Source organism: Phascolarctos cinereus, unplaced genomic scaffold (assembly GCF_003287225.1).
Source record: "Phascolarctos cinereus isolate Bilbo 61053 unplaced genomic scaffold, phaCin_HiC Scaffold_8;HRSCAF=390, whole genome shotgun sequence".
Taxonomy (NCBI): Eukaryota; Metazoa; Chordata; class Mammalia; order Diprotodontia; family Phascolarctidae; genus Phascolarctos; species Phascolarctos cinereus.
In genome coordinates this window covers 23,192,778-23,214,512 of record NW_027556291.1, presented here as the reverse complement: position 1 = coordinate 23,214,512, position 21,735 = coordinate 23,192,778, and the positions used below count along the sequence as shown (strand labels likewise).

The 21,735-nt window shown below is 45.4% G+C and overlaps 1 protein-coding gene across 1 annotated transcript in view; it reads left to right on the top strand.

The window, feature by feature from the left end:
* Positions 1–10,446: 10,446 nt before the first annotated feature.
* Positions 10,447–21,735, top strand: part of LOC110193056 (sodium/hydrogen exchanger 2-like) — a 95,134-nt gene continuing 83,845 nt past the window's right edge. Inside the window, 4 exon segments of the mRNA XM_020964617.2 lie at positions 10,447–10,752; positions 10,754–10,991; positions 14,489–14,952; positions 15,558–15,808. Of these exon segments, the coding sequence (XP_020820276.2) occupies positions 10,576–10,752; positions 10,754–10,991; positions 14,489–14,952; positions 15,558–15,808 (1,130 nt within the window). The 5' untranslated portion in view covers positions 10,447–10,575.

The window sequence follows — 21,735 nt, the reverse complement described above, 5'->3', positions numbered from 1 at the left end:
AGCTCATGTATTTTTCTTTTTGGAAGGGAAGGCATCATGAATCTCTCAAGCCAGAGATTATCTTATGTAAAATTAAAGTGACTGATTTAAGTCATATCAATAAACGTGCATTAAGTGCTTACTCCATACCAGGCACCATTTTAAGCAATGGGAATACAAATACAAGCAGAAAACCATTTCTTGCCCTCAGGGAGCTTATATTCTAATATAGGAAGACAACATACAAAGGTTAACAATTGTGGTTATTTGGCTTTTCTTGGTAATCTAACCATTCCCTTTTGCTCTTGGTTACCCAGGGATAGTAGATTAGAAGCAGCTGGTGGTGTCCTGGGTGGGGGTGGGGGTGGGGCAACCTGGTGTAGATGATTAAGACAATTCATTTCCAGGGAAAATGGAAGGGTATCTGAACTGAGATCCAAGTAATTTTAGTGAACCAAGAGGTTAGGTTAAGTCAGCACCAGGGATTTTTTTGAGAGCTAAAATACAAGAGGGTGTCAAAAAAGGAGTTGCAGGAATGATTACTTCAGGAGAGATAGGGCTCCCTCCTCTTTAGGGAATGTCAAATGGAGGTTAAAATTTGGGAGTGTTAGAGGGAAGATTCCTGTGAAGGCACAGGTTACACCAGATGAGCTTGGAGGTCTTTTCCAATCCCCCCAAATTCTATGAGTCAGTGAGTAGAAATGAAGGGAGGAAATTCAGGACTGGGTTAGGAGACAAGATGCTGGGGTTTTAGGAAGCTGCTTGTCTTTCTTCATCTGTCTGCGCAAAGCCACTCCCTTTCCTGGGGTCTTTCTTTGTTTCCTGGCTCTGACCTGAACTGATGTGCTATCTCAGTTCTTCCCAATGAGGCCTTGATTTTGGACAGTGCAGTAGAGTGGGAGCTCAGAGGCTTCCCTTCTAGCCCTAACTCTGCCACTAAACCGCGGTAGGATCTTGGTTGAGTCACTTAATCTTGTTGAGTCTGTTTCCTCATCTGTTAAAATAGCCTCCCTACCTTGTGGGGCTGTGGTCAAGATCCAGCGAGATAATATACAGAGAACACTTTGTCAGAGAGTAGCTTTTGTCAGTCAGTCAACAAGCATTCATTAATCTCCTACTATTAAGTGCTGGGGATACAAAGAAAGGCCACCTCCCCCTCTATCTCTGGTCACAGTCCATTCTCTCAAGGAGCTCACAGTCTAATGGGGAGGCAATATGCAAATAACTGTGCACATATGCAGTGTAGGTCCATACACGGAATGGAGAAAGGTAATCTGAAAGGGGAAGGTACTAGCAGTTGGCGAGGCTGGGGAAGCCTTTTGGAAAAGGTGGAGTCTGAGCTGAGTCTTGAAGGAATCCAAGAATCCTAAGAGGCAGAGATTATGGGCCTGGGGGGACAGCTGGTACAAAGACATGGAGGGTTTTGTGGGAGAGAATGCAAATAGTCCAGTGGTGTCTATATGTAGAGTGTATGCAGGGGAGAATTATGAAGAGCTTTAAACACTGGAAGAGTTTATATTGGATCTTGAAGGTGAGGGGCTGGTGATGGAAGGGGGAGTGCTATGGTCAGACAGGCTCTTGAAGAAAATCCCTTTGGCAGCAGAGGGGGGGATGGACTTGAGTGGGGAGAGACCTGAGGCAGAGAGATCCACCAGGAAACTTACCTGGAATATTCCAGGATAGAGGTGCTTGTGGGCCTGAGCCAGGGTTGTGGGTGTGTGAGTACAGATAAGGAAACATATATGAGAGGCGTTTCAAAGGTAGAAATGACAAGCTTTGGCCATAGATTGGATACAGGGATTGAATCAAGGCTAGCACTCAAATTCAGAGCCTGGGTGACTGGGGGGGGGATGGTGGTGCTCTTAGCAGTAATGGAGAAGTTCACAAGTGGAGAGAGCTTGGGGGGGGCGGGGCAAGGGAACATGAGTTCTGTTTTGGACTTGTAGAGTTTAAAGTGCCTTAATTAATCAATCAATTAATTAATTAATTTTTGGCTGGGCAATGGGGTGAAGTGACTTGCTCAGGGTCACACAGCTAGTAAGTGTTATGTGTCTGAGGCCAGATTTGAACTCAGGTCCTCCTGATTCCAGGGCTGGTGCTCTATCCACTGTACCACCTAGTTGCCCCCAAAGTGCCTTAATTTAAATGAGTTGTCCAAGAGGTAGTTGGAAATGTGCCTCATAAATAGTAAGGGCTTTAAAAATGCTTGTTGCTGACTCCCTGACTGACTAAAGATTGAAGATAAGCCGGAGAGTAGGCATGATAATAGTGTTAATTTACTGGAGAAGTCAGGAGGGAATTAGATCAAGGATGCATATAGAGGAGTTATCCTCGTCAAGAAGGGCCACCTCTTCATCCCAACTCAGAGTGAAGGAGGAGATAGTGGGAGAAGACTCAGAGTGATGTGAGATGAGGAGGAGGAGAAAAGAGGAAGCTTCCTTGGCAGATGGCCTCAATTTTTAAATGAAGTATGAGGCAAGGTCTTCAGAAGGGAACGTAGGGGAGAGGTGCTGTGGGAAGCTTGAAGATAGAGGTTTGGAGCAGTGACTATGGAGAGAGGGTGGGAGAGTGAATTCATTGGGGGAAAGTAGAATGATTACCATACTTCACTGAGGGCCTAACTGACAATAAGTAACAATAGCGTGTAGTGGGCCCAGTCAACATGGTGTCATTATTTCTTCCAGCTCTAAGAGCAAAGAAGGCAAATGGCTGGGGTTTGGCAGGGCCTAGTCAGCAATAGTAGAAGGGACAAAGGGACCCAAATGGAGAGGACAGTGGAGATAGGGAAGGGAGGAGAGAGTGGAAAGAACTGGGAGCCAGAGACAATGGATCAGATAAGGGAATTTCAGTGGTTGTGAACATGGAAGTGGAACACTTGTGGGTGATGGCAAGGGTCAAGGGTTCGACCACCTCTTTGTATGGCGGAAGTGGAATGAAAGGGTCATAGGAATTGAGTAGATTGTAGGATTGTGACATTGCAGTGTTTGACGGAGTATCAAAATGTATATTGAAGTCTCTTAGTATGAGAGCAGGAGATGGAGAGGAGAGAAAGTCTGAGCCAAGCGCCGAACTCATTGAGGAGGTAAGAAGAATGATCTGGGGATTTGCTGATAACAGCCACCAAGATGTGGATTGGGAAGTTTGTTAGTTATAGAATAAGAATTCCAGAGGGCACGAATTGTGGCTAGATCTAGAGTGGGACATTTCAGTGTAAGATTGAGATAGAGCCTGAGAGAGCATCCAATTGAGGATGGCAAATGGGGTTTGATCACTGCAAAGTGGTGAGTATAAGGGGATAGGGGTATGCTAACTTTTGAGCAACGAGTCCAGGCAGAATATCAGCAGTTGATGAGAAGTCCATTGAGGGGAGCATGAGATTAGACGGTTCAAGGTGCCCCCTTGAGATTCTGCCTCTTGGAAGATGGAGATGTTGAGTCTTGTAAGGCCTAAGGAGGCCTGCTTCATGTTAGGCAGCAATAAGTGGAAAAATGGAAGCCAAGTTAGGAGGCCAGGGTGTCTTATTCTTTCCTAGAGAATGGGTGGGTGGGGGAACAGGAGATGGAGAAGGTTTTGTCTTCAGGGCACCCTGGCAACAGAGAAGGTCCTGAAGCTGGGCCCCACTTGGCTGAGAGATGAATAGTAATTCCCCTTGCAACTCCCTCCCCCAATACATACATACGTAGACACACAGCCCTATGGTGTAAAAGTAGGCTGAGGAAGCCAACAGGGCCCCATGGGAAAGAGCCACCCAGCGATGATGCTGGGGATCTTGTTATCACTCATTACTAAACTGTCTGATTCCCTTGAATTTTAAGAAAAATTCTGTTTCCTTGTTGGACCTGCAGTGAAGCAGCATGGGATAGTGGCAAGAATGTGACCAAGGGTAAGTCACCACTTGTTCCTTTCTGGGCCTCATTTTCCTCCTCTCTATATGAGAGGGTTGGACTGGATGACTCTGAGGTCATTTATAGGTCTAAGTCCATGCTCCTATGATCTTCTTGCTCCCATAAATATCACCATTTATAATTTCCCCATTTTAGCTATGATGTTATTGCCTTCCCTTAAGTATATAGAGCATTTATTTTTTTGTAACACTAGAGGGCAGCAAAGAGAAAAAAACTATCCATTTTTGTTAGTAGTTTCATTTTGAAGGATTTGCAAAGGTGACCTGAGTTTTTGAATGTCTTTCCCTGCTCTATCCTTGCTCACCCTGCTCACTCAGACTTATATTGACCTGTAAAACTATAGTTCTCTCTCTTTTTGTTATAGCTCTATTTTTTTCTATTTCTGCTCTCCAGCACAATTGGATGGATTTTCTCCGATTTCTACTTTCCTGAATTCTTTTGTCTGAGCCTGGGGCCTCTCTGTCTCAGCTGAGGCCGAAGGGGGTCTGGGAGACCAGGCCTGTAACCAGACCCAACCACACAGGGCAAGGGCAGCAAACCTGGAGCCCTAATGGCCGCCACAGGCTCGAACTCTGGGGATGTCTACTGAATGAGACGAAAGGTCAGCACGATGCCCCATGATGGGTGCCTGATAAATTCTTGGTGACAACCTCAGTATTCTGGCTTGTGAACAGGCACTGCCCATGCTAACCTCCATGGGCACAGGTCCTTAGCCTGCAGAGATTTCAGGGGTTCCGTGAACATGGATGGGAAAAAACAAACAAAAACCATCTTTGTTTTCATTAACCTTTGGTGTCCTTTATAATCTTACAGTTTGGTTTTATGCTCCTCAGGCTTCACCAGACTGCCAGAGGGGCCCATGACTGACATTACAAAGGTCAAAAACCCCTAATGTCTTAACCATTTGTCTAGGCATTGAGTCCTACTGCCACCTGCTGGCACCTGTGTCGATCTCTGCCTCGCCACAGTAGTTTAGTCGACAATGTTGAATTTGGTTTGTCCTGCTGCCCTTTAGGCCTTGGTACTGACAGGAGGCCCTGGGCAATACTGCCTTCAAAATGACGGACCCCTACCCAAAAACATGGAAGTGTCGGAATTTCACATGTAAGAGCCATCAGAATGGCGAATCTTCCTTTTCATATTTATTCTCTATGTACTGTACACCCTCATTGCTATGTCTTGAAGATAAGCTATTCATATGATACTTTGAAGGATATGTGGTTTTTCTTTCGATTTAATTTGGTTTTGTTCTGCACTTAATAATGGGTCTATGGTTGGGTGGTATGGAGGCTCACTCCAGCATCTGTGCCTTTTTATCTCACGTGAATCTTGTTCACATCCTCCCACAAACCCTCCAGAGATGACTGATCCAATGTACTGGAGGACTTGCTCTCAGCCTTGTAACATTTCACCCATCCCAGTGCAGCACGAGGGCTGGGTGTTGTCGCAGGTTCTTACCATTCGAGCAGCTCGCCCTGTGCCGACCACTGGTTTTTCGGGTATCTTTTCCCCATTTGGATGCCAGAATCATCACTGGCAGTATGTTGTAGCCTCCTTCTGTTCATCTCCTGTACACTTCCCCTTATCTCATCCGTGGTTCTGTTTCTTCCAAGGCTGTGATTTCCCATGATTCACGGCCACATGGCATCCCTGGGAGAATATTGGTGTTCACAGGATGGGCTTCTGCCACAGGTGGCAGCTCGGGGTCATTGAAAATTCAGACGGGATCAGGCCTCTCTCCTGTTTACTCTGGGGTCCAATTCACTGCCCATCTTCAGGGCCCATATGCCATAATAGCTATTATTGCAACACTTTTGGTTCTGAGAATTTGAAAAATTTACAGCAATTCACCTTTCTTACAATAATAGCTCACATTTACGTATCACTTAAGGTTTGCAAAGCACATGATGTACGTTGTGTTATTTGATCCTCACAACAAGCCTGGGAGGTATATACTATTACCATCGTAATTTCAGTGTCTGCTGTAGAACTCAAACTCAGGCCATCCTGACTCTAAGTCCAGAGTTTGGTCTGAGCTCCAAGGCCCTAACAAACATGGCTGTCCATAAGTGCTCTGTGTTTTGAAGGCTGACCATGGGCTTGCTAGAACTTTGCATGTCCCTGAAGAGGAACCGAGCTACAAAGAGCCACAGTCCATATCCTCTGACCCTGCTAAATGTATTGGCGAATTGGAGGCTGGGCTACATTAATCCAGGAAGACTTTGTGAAGGAGGTAGCCCCTCAAGCTGTTATTTAAGGTAGGAGGAGTTGGCTGTAGAAGGGCTGGCAGGGTGAAAAGGCCATTCTGGGCCTACAGGACACTTGGGGCAAAGACTTAGAGACTGGAGAGGGAGGAGGGGAATGCCATCCTTCTATCGATTTCCCTTTTCTGCCCCTTCAAAATAATAGGAATGATAACAACATAATCTCAACCAACTACGTGTTGACAAAGAAATGTTGAACAATGGGATGAGGCAGCTTAGGAGGCAGCATTGGAATTCATGTCTTCCTGACTCGCGGTCTCAGCTCTGGAACCAAAAGAATGGCAAGAAGCAAATAGGATGCTTTTGATCTGGGGCCTTCAGGCCTGTCAGGAATTTTACCTCCTTTCTTGGCTTTCTTCCCTTCCTCCCTCCTTTACTCTTTCTTACTCTCCCTCCCTACCTCTCTCCCTTCCTTCCTTGCTTCCTTCTTTCCTTCTTTCCTCCCTTCCTTTCTTCCTCCCTCTCTCCTTTACTCTTTCCCTCCCTCCTTTACTCTTTCTTTCCCTCCTTCTACCCTCTCTCCCTTCCTTCCTTCCCTCCCTCCCTCCTTTACTCTTTCTTTCTCTCCTCCTTCCTTCCTTCCTCTTCCCTCCTTTACTCTTTCTTTCCCTTCTTCTCTCCCTTCCTTCCTTCCCTCCTTCTTTCCTCCTTCCTTCCCTTCCTTTCTTTCTTCCTCCCTCCCTCCTTTATTCTTTCTTTCCTTCCTTCCCTCTTCCCTCCTTTACTCTTTCTTTCCCTCCCTCTCTCCCTTCCTTCTTTTCTTCCTTCCTCTTTCCCTCCCTCCCTTCTTTCCTTCCTTCCTTGCTTCCTCCCTCATTTCCTCTTTCCCTCCCTCTTTTCTTTTAAAAGAATATAACTGTAGTCAGTATGAATCTAGCTCTGATTCTGCTGATTTCACTGTTTTCCATATTTTCTTATATGCATCGTATTTATCTTTTTTTAAAGAGCACTGACATGTTCCATTATTAGACCATAATTGATTCAGCCATTCTCCAATTGTTGGACATATATGTTATTTCCAGTTTCTTGCTCTTACAAATTGAGCAGCTACAGATATGAACTTTGAATGGGAATATGAATATTTCCCTTTTTATGACATTTTGGGGATATGATTCTAGCATTTTTAATTTAATAACTTTATATATTTGCTTTGGTGCATTGATTTCTTCCTTCAATACCTTTCATCATTTACATGGATACTGAATATTTAAAAATTAATTTCCTATTCTAGAACCTGTGGCCCGATTGAAGTTTGTAGAGAGTCCAATTAGCACTTGCTGATAGCAAAGTGGTTAAATGCCCAGTAGAGGATGCTGGGAAACAAGAAAGTAGATGGAGAAGGTAACAGCCCCAAGTTTATGTGAAAATCCAACTTGGAGCTTTTCCCTGTACTTTTCAGTTAATACCTTGCTTTTTCATCTAATTTCTTTTTAGGACAGACTTGTTGTTGACAAATGAAAGGCCCATGCATTGGTGATTCTGCATCTCCAAACTAGTCCCAATTTGCTGAAAAATGGGTCATTGATTTGTCATTAGTGGTTGGTTGGATGGTGTTTGGACAGCTAAGGAAAAATGGGTTATGGATTTATCTAATAGCCTTGGGCCTCCATGTTTTAATTACCCATGTTCTCTATGATTAGTCAGTCATGTTGCTAATGCTCAGGACATCCTGCTATGTGAAATCCTTGTTCTCCTTCTCTCTCTCTCTCTTTTTTTCTCCCTCCACAGAGAAACTCTCCCTCCCCCTTCTTTCTCTCTCCTGACAAAGTACTTGTTAGGGTTAAGAGCATTGGAATCAAGATAGTTCCAGGATAACTTTTTTCCCTTCCCTTTTACTGTCTGTGGTCTCAGCACAAGGAAACAGTGTAACCCTTTTCTTGGCTTCATAATTAGCGGTATCTGCCATACCCTTTCAAATCCATATCACCAACATCCCCAAGTCTTCGTGGGCTACCTCCCATGAGGGTTATATGAAATGTTACGTATTTTTTCGCTTGACAAAATGCAATTCAATTTTGTATCTATCACTTTAGAAGATAAAAGGATAAATCTTTGAAAGAAGGGGAGAAGATGTTGTTTTAAAACTGAGGAAAAATACAATTGCAGTTTCAAGAATCACCTCCATCCAGCCCAGGTTTCTTTTGTCAGTCTGCTGTGGGCTTCCTCTGTATCTGCCCAGATGTGGCCTCTGGATAGGCCGTGTGACAAGGCAGGACCAGGAAGGAAGAACAAGGGGAGAGAGTCTGGACTTTTTGCCTTTTCCGTTGTTTGATTGTACTCTCTGTCTCTCTGAAGGCACCTTCTCCTGCTTTCCAATAGCATAATCCATCTGCTTTTTGTTTTTCCCTTCTCCTGGAGTTACTGCCCAAATCATATCTAGTATTTGTAAGTTGTCAATTTGTTGGCCCTAATAACAGGGCCTCCTTTGATGAGGCCCTGCTGTTTCTTAGCTGGGTGACCTTTGGCCAAGCCCTTCTCCCCTCTGGACTTCAGGCTTTTTTCTCTGCAAAAGGTCACATGGGTACTAAATGTACGGCTTTAAAATTCAGCTCCCATGAGTGTTCGGGTGGGCTTTAGTGGTCCCTGTTTCTGTTTGAGTTTGACACCACCAGCCTGGACCTTTCTTAGACTCAGTTAGGGGTTCTTAGCCCAGGGCCTGCAGATCTCTCGGTCTGTAGCTAGATTTCAGAGGGTCTGTGAACTTGGATGGGGAAAAAATATTCGTTTATTTCAACATAATTGATTTCCTTTGTGAGCCTCTGTGTATTTCATTTTAGGCATTTGAAAATGTAATTCTGATAATTAGTCCCTAGGCTTCACTGCACTGTCAGAGTGGTCCAGGTACAACCAAGGTTAAGAACGCTTGGCCTAGATGATCTTGAAGGTTCCTCACAGCTCTACCATTTTGGGCTTCTGTGATTCTTGGGAGAAGCCAAAGTTAATCTCTCCCACTTCCATGGCACTTTAAGCTCTGCAAAACCCTTTCCTCTCAACAAATACTGTTATGCTCATTTTATAGATGAGGACAAATCTAAGGGACTTTCCAGGGGTCCCACAGCTAGTGTGCATCTGGGACAGGTTTGGCCCCCAGGTCTCTCGATTACCCATCTGACACGTGGCCTCTTAAGCCTGCCTTAGCTACTAAGCAGTATTCTCCAGGTTATCCATTTCTCCTGCCCCTGGAGCTAGGGGAAATAAGTGAATGAACTGGATAATTGGGAAATGCAAATATACTTGACTTCATCCCTCAAGGTGAGAGAAATCAAAGATGAAAAGAGATCCACTGGGCAAGAAGAATTCCCATTGCATTGATTTGTACTGTCCAGCCTCACACTACTTCTAGCCGTTGGAATTGCCTGACAAGGAAAAGAAAACACATGATTTGCCCAGGGTTCCTTGGAGGGGCCTCACGGAAAGATCTCACACTAGGCCCACTGATGCCTAAAAATTGCTTGAACTCTGCCCTGGAGGGAAGGTCTGCCTGGCTTTGAATCCTGCCTCAGATACTGCTAGCTTTTCTGGGCCTCACTTTCCTCATCTAAAAAGTGAGGACCGCAATACACACGAGATAGTGGTTTGCAGATCTAGTGGTAGGCCAGCCACATCTTTCAAGGGGGGCTGGGCAGAAAAATAATCTAGAGGTGAAAGTGTGGCCACTAGAAGCTCCAGAACCCACAAAGGGCTGCTGAAAACTCCCAAGACCCAACCTGCCTTCTTTTGGGCTATGGAAGGAGACAGAGGCAGGGTGGGTTGAGGAGAAAGTGGTACACTCGGGTCTGGGTTAAAATTAGGCCTCTCATATTTGCACTTGCTGTCGCTGAGCCTCAGTTTCCCCTTCTCTGAATAATGAGAGGGTTGGATCAGATGGTCTCTAACACGTCTTTCAGCTTTAATTCCAGGGGCCCATGATCTTGGCCCAAAGGCAGGCCTGGGAGCCATGGGGCAGGCTTCTGCTTGATACTGGCACTTCCTAGCATGGAGAGTTTTTGGAATGGTCAGGCGTGCTGCCAGCTCAGGCATGGAGGTGGTGGCCTACATGGTCTCTGAGGTCTCTTCTCTGAGGTGCTGTGAATTGCAGCTGGTGAGGTCTGGCAGGGAAAGCGATTCTCGGCAGATCCCAAAGGGCTCCCAGAAGTTGGCCCTCACATGAGAGCTAGCTTCCCAGCCTGTCAGTCCGGCCCCAGCCTTCTGGTCCCTGCTTCCTCCCTGTTTCCCCCGCCCCCTCCTCCCGCCCCTATCCATCCCCACCCCCACCCCCAGCCCCACTGGCAGAGGCAGCTCACAGGGGCCAGGGCACATCTGGCCTGAGGCTTCTGAGAGCAGAGGCGAAGACTGGGAGCTGTGGCTTGGGAACTGAGGGGGCTGGGATTTTGAGGGCTGAGGGAGGATTGAGCAGGCTAGGCTGAGCCAGGGCAAAGTGCCCTGCCATGGGCGTGGGGCTGGCTCAGATCTGTACCCTACTCTTGGCTGTCTCCCATGCCGGCAGTGATGCTGCACACTGGGGACCCCCGGACACCCCTGACCGAGGTCGTGGTAGCTTCTGGGGGCTGCAGGGGGGCCTGGACCCTGGCAGTGGCTGGAGATCTCAGGAGGTTCAGACCAGCGGGCAGTGGCTGGGGCCCCCTGGAAAAGCCGGGCAGTGACAGGGACCTCAGCAGCGACGGTGGCTGGGGGCTCCCGGGAGGCCCTGACCATGGCAGCGGCTGGGGACCCTCAGGCAGCCCTGAAGACACCAAGGGCTCGGGGGCTGCACACCCACTCTTCTTCTCTCTGGATTACCAGCATGTGCAGGTGCCCTTTGAGATTACTTTGTGGATCATGCTGGCCTCACTGGCCAAGATCGGTGAGTTGGGAGTCCCAAGATTGCACAGCCTTCTTTGGGCACTAACCTGTCCCCTTGGAGCACAGAGACCGGGGCAGAGTGGTGTGGGCTTCAGCCCTGAGGGACAACTGGGGCTTCTGGGGAAGGGACCAGGTAGACTAGCCCCGGGCTCTACCGGGTCTGACCTCACTTAATGCTGCTTTGAATTACTTGCCCCCAGCTTCTGGATAGCTCTCTATATTTGTCTGATGGGTGGTGAAATCAGGACACTCAGCCCTGCCCAGGCTTTGGGGAAAACATCAATACTCTAGTATTATAAGAAATGTGCCTGCGTTCTAGTTTCACTTGTCGCAGTGGGGATACTTCCAAATCCTCAATTAGTAAAAACTGACCTGTGTATAGAGAGCTTCACATACATTATCTCATTTGATTGTCACAAGAACTCTGTGAGATAAGGACCATTATTATTTGCGTTTTACAGATGAGGAAACTGAGGCAGATACAGTAGAAAGAACATTGAACTTAAAATCATGGGACCTGAGTTCTAGAACCTACTCTGCCACTTACTTATGTGACCTTAGTTAAGTCTGTGGGTCTCAGTTTCTTCAACTGTAAAATGAGGGAGGGGATGGACTAGATGGGCTCTAAATTCCCTTCCAGCTCTAGACCTAGATCTAATACCCTGTCACAGAGACAGATCCCACAGTAAAGTGCATGTCAGAGGCAGGTTTTGATCCTACTTGGTTTCACTGCAAGCCCAATACTGGATGCAGCCATGCCCAAATGTACTGTAGTCAAGTTTTATTTGCCAGGACTGTGTTTGATGCTTCTTACCAAGTGTCTTCATTGGGAGTCCTTTGGGAGACTTTTTCATTTTTTCATTTGGGAGTGTCTCTTTGGGAGACTTCCAAAACTGTCTTCTTAAATCAGTTATTCTAAAGTCTGACAAAACTAACCAGGGCTCAGTTGATACCAGCTTGGAAAGTGTATGCAATGCTTTACACCCATAGGCCTCCACCTCAGCAAAGAAGGGAGGGAGCTGCATTTTGTCAGTTGCGTTGCCTATTTTATGTCAAAACATATCAGCAGCCTTGTAAGAAGTTGGGCCTGCTGTCTGAGTCTTCCATGCAGTGGTTATGCAGTAAATATCTGCAGAATGTGGAGAGCATTGTGCTGGAATCTTGTCCGTTCCAGTCTTCAATACTGCTTCCTTTAGCTGTGAGACAAAGGACATTCAGTCTCCAAATGGTCCTAGTCCCCAGTTTTGTGAAAATGACTCTGCTCTCCCATGCAGGGCCTTTAGTTAAAAGAAGCCTTTGCAAATACTGCTGCTCCAGGGAAAGGGGCTTGGACACTGAGCCTGAAGACTTCTTGCTAACAGTGTGATGGAGGGCAAGGTCATTCCAGTCCCCAAGTCTCACTTTCCTCCTGTGTAGAAACAAAGGGATTTGGTTCATGGTCCCTGCCCTGGCTGCAAAGCGCTCAAGGAGATTAGGAATGCAGAAGCATTCTGCAGACCAGTGTGAGGGATTATTCTAAGGAAGCTTGGCACCTGTAGATATTCGTGGTTTCCTAATACTTACAGAAATGTTGATTTCAGTGCCCCAAGGAGATTGCAACTTCAGAATTGTGGGCCTAGAAGGGATCTGGAGGAAGTGTCCATCCCTGTATCTCTAGGTAGGACTGTTCTGCCACCATCCGGGATATCAACTGGCTGACTGACCCATCCCCAGTGTGGCCTCAGAAAACCTCTCCGGGGGAGGGGCAGAAGCTCCTTTTTGTCTGCTTTGCAGCTGCCTAGGATGGGGAGGTGCTTCTTAGACTGGGTCTGTTAGCTGCTTCTTTGATGATGTCCCACAGACCCATTCAGCACTCTAACAAAGGGCATCCAGTGCTTCAGGGAGCAGAAAAATATTTGCAGTCCTACGAGAGACAGGATGTGTAAATACAAGCCTGCTGTGATAAGCAAGTGCACGACTGGATGTGTGCCAAGGGAATGCTAAAGAATGGATGTCTGTGCAGTGGGAACGTCAATGGCTCCCATATGAGGTACCTACATTTCATTGGCTCAATGACGGAAAGGCCCCGAGGATTACCTTGATTATTATCACCCTAGGGCCTGTCAGAGCCCATGACAGAGGGGAGAAGTGGGGTGTAAGGAGTGGAATAAGCCTTGCACAGAAGAGAGTCAGGAGACCCAGGTTCTAAGTCTGGTTCTGCTATTAAGCAGCTGGGTACCCTTGGGCAAGTCACTTCTCTTATCTGTACCTTAATTCTCTCATATTCTAAATGGGGAGGGGTTGGATTAGATGACCTCAAAGGCCCCTTCCAAACCTATTGTTCTAAATGAGAATAGAATACCAATCTAAACTCTACCTTCCATCACCAGTACTGTGCCTTTCCAGGGTACTGAGACCCACTGCCGCTGGAGATATTGCAAGCTGATAAATACATCATTTCATGTTTTAAAATGTCTGTACCTATTTATGAAGAATTCAGCAGATGCATATAAATAATCCTGCTGATGGTAACTAGATAGGGTTTATGAGTCAACACTGTCTTCGTCATAGAGGAAAAATGCTTTTGTCCGTGCCTCTGCATCTTAATGACGTCATTATGAAACTGGCACATCTGAAATTGAACTTTTTTTTTTTTTTGTAAATCCTGAGGCTCAATGATGATGATGAACTATGCAGCTGTAAAACACTGTCCATGGTGCTCTACTGTGTAAAAAGTGCACCTACCCAAGTCCTACTTTATAATGTGAGTGACCCTGGGTTCTTTAAGGTTATGCCAGTAGGTCCTACCAGGCTAGAAGGATCCTGAATACCAACCTTTTGATAGATGATCTTTTAGTCTAGGAACAGCCTAGCTAAGTTTGAAGAAATGCGTCACCAGGCTGGCCACACGGGGATGAATTTTGGGACTTTTTAAAGTATAAAATTCTAGAAGGGTGGCAATCTGAATCAGTTGGAAGTTTCTATGCTGATAAAACCACAGATTCTTGAAGTATAGAAGTTATTTTCCTTTGCAGTAGTATTGTGTATTGAGGGCTGGCCTTAGAATCAGGAAGACCTTGGTTCAAATTCTACCTGTGACACATTCTAGCTATGTGACCATGGGCAAGTTTCTTAATCCTTCAAGCAGCTCTCTAATACTGTTATAGAGGAATTACAGTTCTGCATCAGTGAAGGGAGTTTTCACTTCGGGAGTTTACCACATCAATGAAATCACAGATGGGGGAGGGGCAACGAATTCAAATCATAAAACATCAATCCTGTGAGAGAAGGTTGCATAAATATTATCTCAACTTTATAGATGGGGAAATTGAGGCTCAGAGAGGTTAAATGACTTGCCCCCAAAGTCACATAGTTAGAAAATGGCAGAGCTGGGTTTCAAAGGTCTTCTGACTTGTGGTCCACTTCCCTCCAACACACACTCTGTCTCTCCAAAAAGAAGTTACTCAGAGTAAAGATGTCACACTCTCATCAGCCACACCATCCTTTTCTCTCTTCTAGGGTTTCACCTTTACAGCAAACTGCCCTCCGTTGTTCCAGAAAGCTGCTTGCTGATTTTTGTGGGGCTTGTCATGGGTGGAATCATTTATGGCTTAAATGACAAATCCCCACCCGTCATGGACAGCGACATATTCTTTCTGTACTTACTTCCCCCAATTGTCCTTGATGCGGGCTACTTTATGCCCAGTCGGCCCTTTTTTGAGAACATTGGCACTATCCTTCTGTATGCAGTTGTGGGCACTCTGTGGAACGTGCTTGGGATTGGCCTTTCCCTCTATGGCATTTGCCAAGTGGAGTACTTCAGCTTGAGCGATGTCTCCTTGCTCCATAACCTCTGGTTTGGGACCCTAATTGCCGCCGTGGATCCCGTGGCTGTGCTCTCAGTGTTCGCAGAGATGCACGTGAATGAGAAGCTACACATTTTGGTTTTTGGAGAGTCTCTACTCAACGATGCTGTGATCGTTGTAAGTATTGCCACCTGCCTGAAGTGTGTTGGCTGGTGAGCGAGGCTGCCCTCATGGTGGATGGAGGCCTCTCCCTGTAAAGGGAACCAGAGAATTCAAAAAAACTGGATTCAGTCCACCAGTGGCCAAGCGATGCCCTCACAATAAGCTTCTCTCCAGGGGCACAGTCTCTGTCCTCAGTTCACAGATAAATAAACATAAAATAGTGACACAATAAATACCGAATGATTTCAAAGGGGAGAAGGCATGAGAAACGAGAGCAAAGCTTGGCTTACTCTTTGGTGTCTGATGACTCTTTGGGTGTTCTGGGAAACCCAAAGTTTGAGAAGTGCTGAGTAGTAACTGCTGATGTTTAATATGGTGCTTTAAGAGTTTTCCAAAGCAATTCCTATGTATCATTTCACTTGAGCCTCACTGTGAGGACACTGAGGCTCTTAGAGGTTACATGACTCATCCGGGTCACACAGCAAATGCTTAGGGGAATATTTGAACCCTGCTTTGGACTCCAAGTCCAGCATTGTGTTCACTATGCCACACTACCTTGCTGGTTGGGCTTCATTTTTGGCCTTTTCTAATGACATTTCTTCTAACACCTTCTCTTCCAGGTGCTCTATAAATTATTTCAGTCTTTCAGTGAAATGCCATCTATCACGACACTGGATATTTTGGCTGGGATGGGAAAGTTCTTTGTGGTTGGAATTGGAGGAGTCTTCATCGGTCTCCTGTTTGGAATGGTGGCTGCCTTTACCACTCGCTTTACCAAGGCCACCCGTGTCATCGAGCCCCTCTTTGTCTTCTTGTACAGCTACCTCTCCTACCTCAGTGCAGAAATGTTTCACCTCTCTGGGATTGTGGCGTAAGTACCCCAGAGAGCTTCGATGGCTCAAGGAAGCCTCGGGTTTAGAGTTTTATGCTTGATTCTGCCCAGTAAACCTAGGAGGTGCCTCTGGTGATGTATATAAGGTGGAAAGAACAATCCCTCTCTCTGCCTAGCCGTGGGACCTGGGCCAAGTTCTTCTCTCTTGGGACCTCGGTTTCTTCATTTGTATAGTGGGGATGAAACCTGTACTATTTACTTCACGTGACTGATATGAGGCCCAGATTTGAGAATGGATAGAAAAGTGTTTTGTAACCATAAAGAGTTTTATAAACATTTTAAATTAATTAATTTTAAGCAAGCATTTATTTTCTTTCTATTCCACTCCATTGAATTCCAACCCATTAAAACCATGACCGCCAACAAACTCTCTTAACATAGGCAGAGTTCAACAAAGTGACTTCCTGTGTTGACCATATCCAAAAAAAGTGTGTCTCCTTCTTCACCCTGAGTCCGTCAATTTCTAGCAGGAGGTGAAAGGCCTGCTTTATCTTTAGTTTTTTGGCATCATGGTTTGTCATTGAATTCACTGATCAGGACCCAAGACTTTCCAAGCTGTTTTTCCAAGTTTGTTTGTCATTGTTCTCCTAGTTATGCTCATTTCACTCCATGTAAGTTCATAGTTGTCTTCCCAGTTTCCTCTGAAACTGTCCACTTTGTCATTTCTTATGGCATGAAAGTATTCCATTGCATTCATCTACAATAATTTGTGTTGCCATTCCCTGATTAATGGACACCCTCTTCGTTTCTAGCTCTAGAAATGAGGGGCTTCAGAAATGTGAAATGGTAGTATACTGTGAATGAGGGAAATCCTCCTTTTCTTCCCCTTCAGGATCCCCCACAGCTGGCCTTAAAGAATCTCTTGATCATTGAGACGTCACCAGCTGGATGGTGGCCCCAAACACTGGCTCCTTGGGGAAGTTTGGAGCTGGGGATGATGACATCTGGCCCTGCCTTCAGCCTTCCTCCAGACAGCCCTGGAAGCCAAGGGGTTCAATAGCTTTGTCAAGGGCTCCCTTGTTATCATGTGGAGGAAAACCTTCCCTATTGTATACATGTAGAACATGCCAACTTCTGACCCATTTGTGGTGGAAGACAAATCACCCCCTAATGTATCGTGTCTTGAGTCTAGAAATACTTACGATGAGGAGTGGCATAGGACATTTCAAGAACCTTGACATGGATTCTTATTCAGGAAACTATTGTTTCACTGCATAATTATGAACTGTGTTATTTCTTTGAAGAACCTCTAGGGCAACCTAACATAGTGAATAGAGGGCTGGCCTTGGAGTCAAGGAAGACCTGGGTTCAAGGCTCGCCTCTGACACATATCAGCTGTGTGACCCTGGGCAAGTCACTTAACCTCGAAGTTCTCCATGTTACTCTCTATGACCAATAAGTTGTAGAACAATTACTGATCTGCATTGGTGGAATGAATTTCAATCCTGAGAATTTCCTGTGCTGATGAAATCTCAGGTCTGGACCCCAAGTGAATAAATAAAATAAAAGTGAATAGCTGAGAAGATGAAGTTAATGTAAATTGACAGGTATATTTTGCTTTTGAAAGGCATCATGATAAAGTTGACAGGGAGCCAACCTTGGAGTTCAAGTTTTGTCTCTGACATATACTGGCTTGTGAGTCTGTGGACATACCAGGTCCCCCAGGTGATTCTTTGCAAATATCTTTGCAAGATAAGTCTTGGTGATTTTTTATTGGTGGAGGGAATTTCCACTCAGGGAATTCCCATGCCTATGAACTCATAAGTCCATACCAAAAACACCTCCCCAAATCCAGAAAAACCCCTAAATTTACCTTGAGGTCATGCAATATATTTTCCTCTACATCTGGTTGGTATTGAACTAATAATAATAACAACAAGAATAATAAATATTTACTGTTTAGTATCTGCTAAATATTTACATGGTAGACTAAAGGAAATGGACGTCTTACTCTGCTTGAATTTGGATTTAGAGCTGGCGTCCTATTCTCTGTGTGATACTAAAATAAGAACACACCCCTTCCCCAATGCTCTCAAGTCAGGGTTTCCAAAAGCTTAAAGAGACAAAGGATGAATTACTGTTGAGTTCCAGAGCACTAATGCCATTTGACTTTCTAGGTGATTCGAAGCTCTAAAGGGATTTAACTTGAAATAATAAATTCCACAGTGCAGTGGTTGGAATTAGTTTGTTTTAACTGTGTGTTGGCTTGGCTAAGCTCAAGGATTCCATTCTGAGCCCAGAAAATTGTCTTCTGTCTTGGCAAGGGGATGAATTCCATGATTTAAATCGCCCCTGATGTTACCAGTCAATATTAGCTATTGTCAGAGAGGTAGAGAGAGCCAATCTGATTGCCTTTTGGTTTCCTCTGGCATTTTACATTGAGCTGATCTAGTCCAGGGGATTTTTCAAGATTTTCCACAGAGTGTCTCTTTGGAAGCCTTGTTCTTTGGAAGTCCGTATCTAATTTTTTCAGCTTGCCTGTTTGGAGACTGATCTTCAACTCTGTCCTCAGCCCAGAGGCAGCCACACCAGAGGGACCAATGGGGCTGAGCCCATCTTTAGCTTCCTGTACCCAGCTCAGGATACTTGCCTTTTTTTGAATTTGCTAGTGCTCTTTAAAAAAAAATTATTATATATATATATATATATATATATATATATATATATGTATATATATATATATATATATATATATATATATATATATGTATATATATATATATATATATATAGGCTAGGACTGCAGCCCTCGAAGCTTTAATTAGATAATCTGGTCTCTTTATAGCCAAAGGTAGCAGCAGGAGGAAGGATTTGTACTATCCTATCTCCCATATATATTTCATCCGAGATATAGATTTTTCTCAAATTCCCCAAACAATTTGGGTTTCTTTCCAATTTGAGGCAAATGCTCTGGAGCTCTTTTTGTAAGAAAAGTCTGTTGGATTTGCCAAGTAGCAGGCTGTTGGTGAGCTGGGAGAGAGCAGTTCCATTGGAGTGGTGGGGGCAGCAGGAAGGTTTCTGAGTATGGGGCAGGGCAGGGGAGTCAATGTCATTGTAAAGGTAAGGGCAGAAAAGACAGTGCTCCCAGGGTATCCCTTTCAGAGTCTGAGGAAAGATTTTTTAGGATAGGGAAGACCAGAACATGTTTCTAGGGAAAGAGAAAGGGGCCAGTGGGGAAGGGGAGCTGAAAGATCTAGTAGAGACAGGGAGGAAATCAGGAGAAAGGACACCCCTGGACCCTCTGCAGGAGGGATGGTTGTAACTTTGAGGTGCGAAGGTAGGAGGAGGCATGGGGTGAAGAGGTGGAGAAATTTTGAGGTAGAGGGTAGAGAAGTAGCTGGAGCTCATCCCAAATGACCTTTCTACTCTTGGTAAAAAAGGAATTGAGCCAATTTGCAGAGAGTGAAGGGACAGGGCTGGGCTCTGGGGCTTGAAGAGAGTATAAACAGTTTGGAACAGTTTCAGTGGTGAATGAGGGAATCAGGTAGAGGTGATCCAAAGCTTTCTGAGCAACTCTGAGAGCCCTGCTAATGTTAGCTAGACTGAATTTGTGATGTGGTCCATCAGCCGGGTGCCACTTTTCTCCTCTAGTCTAGGCAGCCTAGGAGGAAGGAGGAGTAGGGAATGGAGCAGAGAAAGCCGCTGGCAGCCTTTGCCCTAGGCTGGAGGTGGTCTGTAGGAGGGATATGGTGGAAAGTTGAGGGGGCGTTGGCAAGGAGTTGAACTGGTTCATTGTGGGGTTTGGGTCGGGTCTGGGTGGGTGGACAAGTATAGCAAGAAAAAGCCAGACAGACTGAGGAAGGAGAGATAAGTTAGCAGACTAGAGGGCGCCGGAAGGATGGATCATACAGTTAGAGAACTGGAAAGGATTCAAGTGATCATCTGGTCTACTAGGCTGCTGAAGAGGAATCTTTGCAGCAGCGTTCCCAACATATGGTCAACTAGCCTTTGCTTAAGCCCTGCAGTGATGGGGGAAGCCCACTCTCCCCAGGCAGCCCATTTCCCTTTGGGACAATTCTCATCATTAGGGAGTTTTCTCTGACATCAGGCTGAGATCTGCCTCTCTGCATACCAAGTCTAGGCCGTCTTCCCCAGGGCCGCCCCTCAAAAGAATTAGTTTCTGCAAGAATGACTCCTGTCAGCCTTCCTGTTCTAGGAATGACTCTACTAGGAGAACTAGAACCTGGAGTGTGGACTCCCATGGCTTCAGCCTTCCAAGGCTCCCCCCACTTGATAATATTTTATTTTTTCCAATTACATGTAAAGATAGTTTTCAACATTCACTTTTATAAGATTTTGAGTTACAAATTTTTTCTCCCTCCCTCCTTTCCCCCCTTCCCAAGACGGTAAGCAATCTGATATAGGTTATACATGTACAATAATATTAAACCTATTTCCACATTAGTCGTGTTATGAAAGAAGAATCAGAACAAAAAGGAAAAACCACAAGAAAGAAAAAAACGAAAAAAGTGAAAATAGTATGCTTTGATCTGCGTTCAGACTCCATAGTTCTTTCTCTAGAGAGAGCATGCAGTCTTAATGATAGTTGCCTTCAGCATTAGTGGGGTACAGGCTCTGGAGAGCAGTCTGTGTTCTTTCTTTTTCTATGCATTGGTGTTTCTGAAATCAAGAGGCTGTGTGATCTTGGGGAAGTCGCTTCAGAATCCCAGCTCCCATCTCGGCGGCCCTTCCTGGGGCTTGGCTTCCTCATCTGTGAAATGACAGGGCTGGAGGCCATGGCCTCCAAGGTCCTTGACAATGCAACAATTCCATGGGTTTCTGTTTCCTGGCCCTTTGATCTCTCTCATTCCATGTTGTCTTCCTCTGATGTTTGTTGCTTCACACGATGACTCCAGAGTCCACAGGCAGCACAAGAGTTTTAACACATCTTGGTGAGGCACCTGTGGCCTTGAGATGTTAAGGGACTTACCTAGGGTCATCCAGCCAGACCTTATTGGGTAATTTCATGAGTTGCTGTGGCCAAACAAAATTTATCCTCTCACGGCCAAGCTTCTGGTGCTGAAGGTTTCTGCCCTGAGCTAAGTTAGTGCTTGGACACCGGGCCACCCTCATACCTCTGTTTCCATGAGAGTATCTTTTAGGTATCTATGCACCACTGCTATGAGTTAAAAGCTCTCTTAAATGTTTTTTGTCTATTTTTATGGCATCTTACTCTCTCTTTTTAATATCTAAGGCTATATTTCTTTATTTTTACTTTTTTTTTGCTAGATTTCAATATAGGAAAGTATGAATTAAAAAAAAAACTATCCTACTTTCCTATCTTAGGAAAGTTATTATCTAGTTAGAGCTAAAAGGGACTTTAGAGCTCATCTGATCTAGTCTCCAGTTTTCTAGCTGAGGAGGCTGGGGCCTGGAGGGCTTCAATGCCTTTGTCAAGGTAGTCACACAGGCAGTAAGCCACAGAGCTGATATTGGCCTCGGGCCTTTGGCCTCAACAGCAGCATTCTTTCCCCTGCACCATGCATTCGTTCCCTTTGAGCTCAGCAGGCACAAATTTATCTTCTCGAAGTTTACAACCAGGTGGCCTGTCATTCTCAGAGCCATTTCAGTGTATTGGCCCAGTTTTTGCATTCCCCCTATTAGGGTAGGTTTGAGAGTGGCATCTGTTAATTAACTCTGCTTGGGTCTGATGGCTCTTGATCTGACTTTTGAGGCTCTAGGAAAATAGCAGCCATTGTAATTAAATGTTAGGCTAATGCCACTTCCTGGCAGAGGAGACAGCAGAACACCTTGTTTTGTCTTGTGTCATTCTCAGTACGGAGAAAGAAGGTTGCTGTTGGCTTGTTTTCCAGGTGTAGGCCAATGCTGCCGAATGTTGCCTCACCCACCATGCTTTGGCGGTAATGTTGAGTGCCACCAGACCATTATGAACCCAAGACTACCAG